The sequence below is a fragment of the Akebia trifoliata genome, chromosome 15 (assembly GCF_017979445.1).
Source record: "Akebia trifoliata isolate Shusen 1 chromosome 15, ASM1797944v1, whole genome shotgun sequence".
In the NCBI taxonomy this organism is placed as follows: domain Eukaryota; kingdom Viridiplantae; phylum Streptophyta; class Magnoliopsida; order Ranunculales; family Lardizabalaceae; genus Akebia; species Akebia trifoliata.
Window position 1 is genome coordinate 28,106,723 of NC_141389.1, and position 3,844 is coordinate 28,110,566.

Below are 3,844 nucleotides of genomic sequence, written 5' to 3' on the forward strand. Positions count from 1 at the left end.
TCTATTATCATAAATTTTAGAGGTTTGCATACTATTTTCTTCCTTCAATTGTAGCCACCCTTCCTTAATCAAAATTAATATATGAAAATTTAAGTTTTAGATGTATATATAATCCTAATAGACTAATAGATGATATATTAACAGAAGAAAATTTAAGTTTTCGATGTATGAAAATTTAAGTGTTAGAATTTAAGTTTGTCTAAACTCTTTTTGACCTTTTTCTTGTTGGTCAAACGAGTCTACCTAGTTAACATTAATTTGACATTTTTGGTACTACCTACCTGGGAGAACTACATCCCACTTTTCCTAGGAAAGAAAAATATATAAAAGAAATTACTTATTTTAATTATAACAAAACATTTCTTTTAATAACTGTAAAAAAGCATACTTTCATATTCATACCATTTTAGATCTTCAAGTTCTCACATAACCTCAACAAACACACCATTACCAAATTAAAACACAAAATCAAATAATTACTTAATAATCAGTCATATAAAGTTTGTTGCCAAATTTAGCCATCCCTTATTTCGGGAATCGTTGTAGTTCTTGTTGAATTTGGAGCTGCATCAACTGGTTTCGCTCCTCCATCAGTGCCCTAGCTTGTGCTGCAATTAATTTGTTAACTGTTAGGATCAAGATATAATACATGCACAACTAATTTTTTAAGGAGGCCTTAGTACTGAAATACTAAATATGTGACCATTTTCATTATTTTAGATCAATTATAGATACAGATAGAGAACAAAAATGAGTAATATTCAAAAGAATCTATAAATTACAAAGCACATGAACAAACAAACGAGCTGTATTGCCATCTCTCATCGAAGTGTGACAAGGAAATAAAGAGAAATTGCAATCAAATGTGATATGTTTAATGCTTTCTATTGATTTAAGTATAATCAATTATGTTATTGGCGTGTATTAAGATAATGTGTTACTGAAAAAACCATCTAACTGTGTTTTATTGAATTTAATAAGTTACTTAGTGAAACAAAAAGAAGGGTGAATTACCATTTTGTGAAACGTTGGTCATGTTTACGTAAATATATCTAGAAAGAAAACTATGCTTGTAGAGATGAGAAAATAGAATGAGCTGTTAGATTACTAAAGACAACAACAACAAAAAAGATAAATTTTAAAGAATTTATGAATTATTCAATAAAATAGTAGAAAATCGATTGTGATATATTTTAGATACAAATAAAGACCAATAACAACAACAATAAAAATAAAATAAAACATTAAAACGAATTACAATTTAAAAAAGACAAATATAGCTTAGGATGGCCCAAAACATAAGGGCAACAATATAGTGGATAAAAAAAATCATATGATTAACATTAAAAAAAACATGCAAGTTGATAATAGTATAAAAGATGAATAATGCAATGAATTGTTATAGTTTTGTATTTTTTGAGTTTGAGATAAATGTCCCCTCGACTAAAGTTTTGTTGTTGGATAAATACCCAATCAACCTAAATCACACTTTTTTGTATTTCTTCTTCACTACCTCTAAATCTATTATATCTCATCTTTAACTCATTTATTATTTTTTATTTTTTACCTCTTCACCTCAAATTTTTTTTATAACAATAATAGGACTCACTTTTGTGGGAGACAAATCCAACTGGGATAAACCTCCAATTAAAATGTATTTCGTTGGGGTTTAATTTAATTCATTTACTCGTCACTTTATTTAATTTTATTATATTTCATCTTTTACTCATTTTAACCTACTTTATTATTTTTTATCTTTTACCATTTTAATCTCAAAATTCTTTAATAATGTATTTTTTGACCCACTTCATTATTTTTCATCTTTTACCTATTTAACCTTAAAAAAATCCGTTAATTCCACTACAATTTTATTTTTAATGCTTTTATCCCTTATCCTGAGAGAGGATGTCTATTTCTTAGGCGTGGGCGAACTCTAGCATATTTATATGACTCAAGCCCCAAGGGTTTGTGAGATAGCCAAGACCATGCCTCATGACGCATAGGTCACGAGTTAAAATCCCCCTTAAGGGTGACCCTCTGAGATATATCCTTGAAATTACCTAGTGTTTGTGTGTAGGGATGCGGGTGGGACCCGTACAACAAAGATTAGTTGGCTGCTCTAAGAGGCCCAATGACTCGATTGCGAAAAATATAAATTTATTTGACTCAATCGAATCAACTCATGAGTCATTGAGATGAGTTTTACAACTATGATGAAATCATGTTAGAAAAATCTTCGTGGAAAATATTCATCAATTGGTTCAATCATCTTAAAGTGGTAACATAAAAATGAGGGCTCATGATCAATATTTACCCTCCTTAAATAAATTTTCTTCAGAGAGTTGGGCAATTCTTTTTTTCATGGCTTCGTTTTCCATTGTTAGCCTCATGTGTTCGTTGGTAATAGCATCCTTTTGAGTTTTCAGGGAAGATACTTGGACCTGCATGTCAAATTAAGAAAATCACAATATATATATATATATATATATATATATATATATATATATATATATATATATATATATATATATATATATATATATGTATGTTTGAAGATTATTTTTTTCTTGATTAAACTTTAAAACAAGAAATAAATAAATAAATAATAATTCAACAGTATTGGTAGACTGGTTTACCTCTAAATCCCCTTTTTTGTTTTCTAGTTCTTCTGTGTATAACTGCTTTCTAAGTCGACTTCGTCGAGCAGAAAACCTATTTGAGAGTTTTCTTCAAGCAAATACACAAAAATATTTAGAATCTTATTTATTTTAAATAAAATACAAAAATATTGATATTTTATTTTTCAAAAAAAAAAAAAAAAAAAAAAAAGCAAAAAAAAAAAAAAAAAAAGAGAGTATTATATATATAGAAATATTGAAGTAACCGGTTAAGCTTGGCACGGTCTATTTCAGAATTAGGTACTCCATTGGACGGTGGATCACCACCAATAGTTCCATCAGCTTGTACAGCATCCACTGATGGACGGTCAGATGGAATGCTACGTGGTGGGTCCACCAAGATATCTTTGTTTTTGTTTGATGGAGTCACAGCAGGAGCCTTTCCGGGCCTTTGCCTTGGCCTTGGTGGTAGTCCACTTGCTTTGCTCATTATCTTCTTCTAGACTGCGATTAATACATGCAAATGAAATCAAATGAAATAAAGAAATTAACTATAAAACCTAGAAAATAAATCGAAGGAAAATAACTAAACTAGCAACATTATTTGATTAGAAGGTCTAAACCTGTTGATGATCCTTGAGATATGGATGGTGTGTATCTCTTAGAACTCCATTGGTCTTGACCTCCAAACTGTGAGAGAGAGAGAGAGAGAGAGAGAGAGAGAGAGAGATGGGGTGAGAGATTGCTCCTGCTTTGGGCCTCTTAACAACGTTTGAAACATAACTGAAACTGGACCCTCACCTCGTTGTTGACACGTGTCAATTATTATCTGAGAAGAAAACCTTGTACCATGTTAAGATGGAACCGAGGAGCAAAATAGAGTTGTAAACCTCAGCTAACCTTCGTTGACTATGTAAATTTAGTTTGATTATCATCTCGAGGACTTGAAATTTGAATAATACAATAAGTTCTACGATATTTGTATTGTATCGAATACTTACGTAGTAGAATAGATGCAATAATTATGACAGCTACGTACAGTACTGCCATGTAGCAACAAACAAACAAAAAATACAGTTCGGCCCACTAAAATGCACCGTTGGTGGCCAATACCAAAAATATCCTTGTATCTCAATGTCTAAGAAAGTAATTTTGAAATATAATTTGGTTATTATAATTTAAACCTCACCTATTGCATTTAACATGGAGCAAGCAAGGTTTGTTTT

The 3,844-nt window shown here is 30.3% G+C and overlaps 1 protein-coding gene across 1 annotated transcript; it reads right to left on the reverse strand.

Annotated features, from left to right (window-relative positions):
- Positions 1–397: 397 nt before the first annotated feature.
- LOC147385035 (basic leucine zipper 19-like) lies at positions 398–3,348 on the reverse strand. The gene is made up of 5 exons (XM_086426503.1): positions 3,242–3,348; positions 2,885–3,122; positions 2,637–2,727; positions 2,315–2,441; positions 398–608 (listed from the first exon to the last, which is right to left on the reverse strand). The coding sequence occupies exons 2-5, from the start codon at positions 3,106–3,108 to the stop codon at positions 526–528; spliced, it is 525 nt and encodes a 174-aa protein (XP_086282629.1). The 5' UTR covers positions 3,109–3,122; positions 3,242–3,348; the 3' UTR covers positions 398–525.
- Positions 3,349–3,844: the final 496 nt, after the last annotated feature.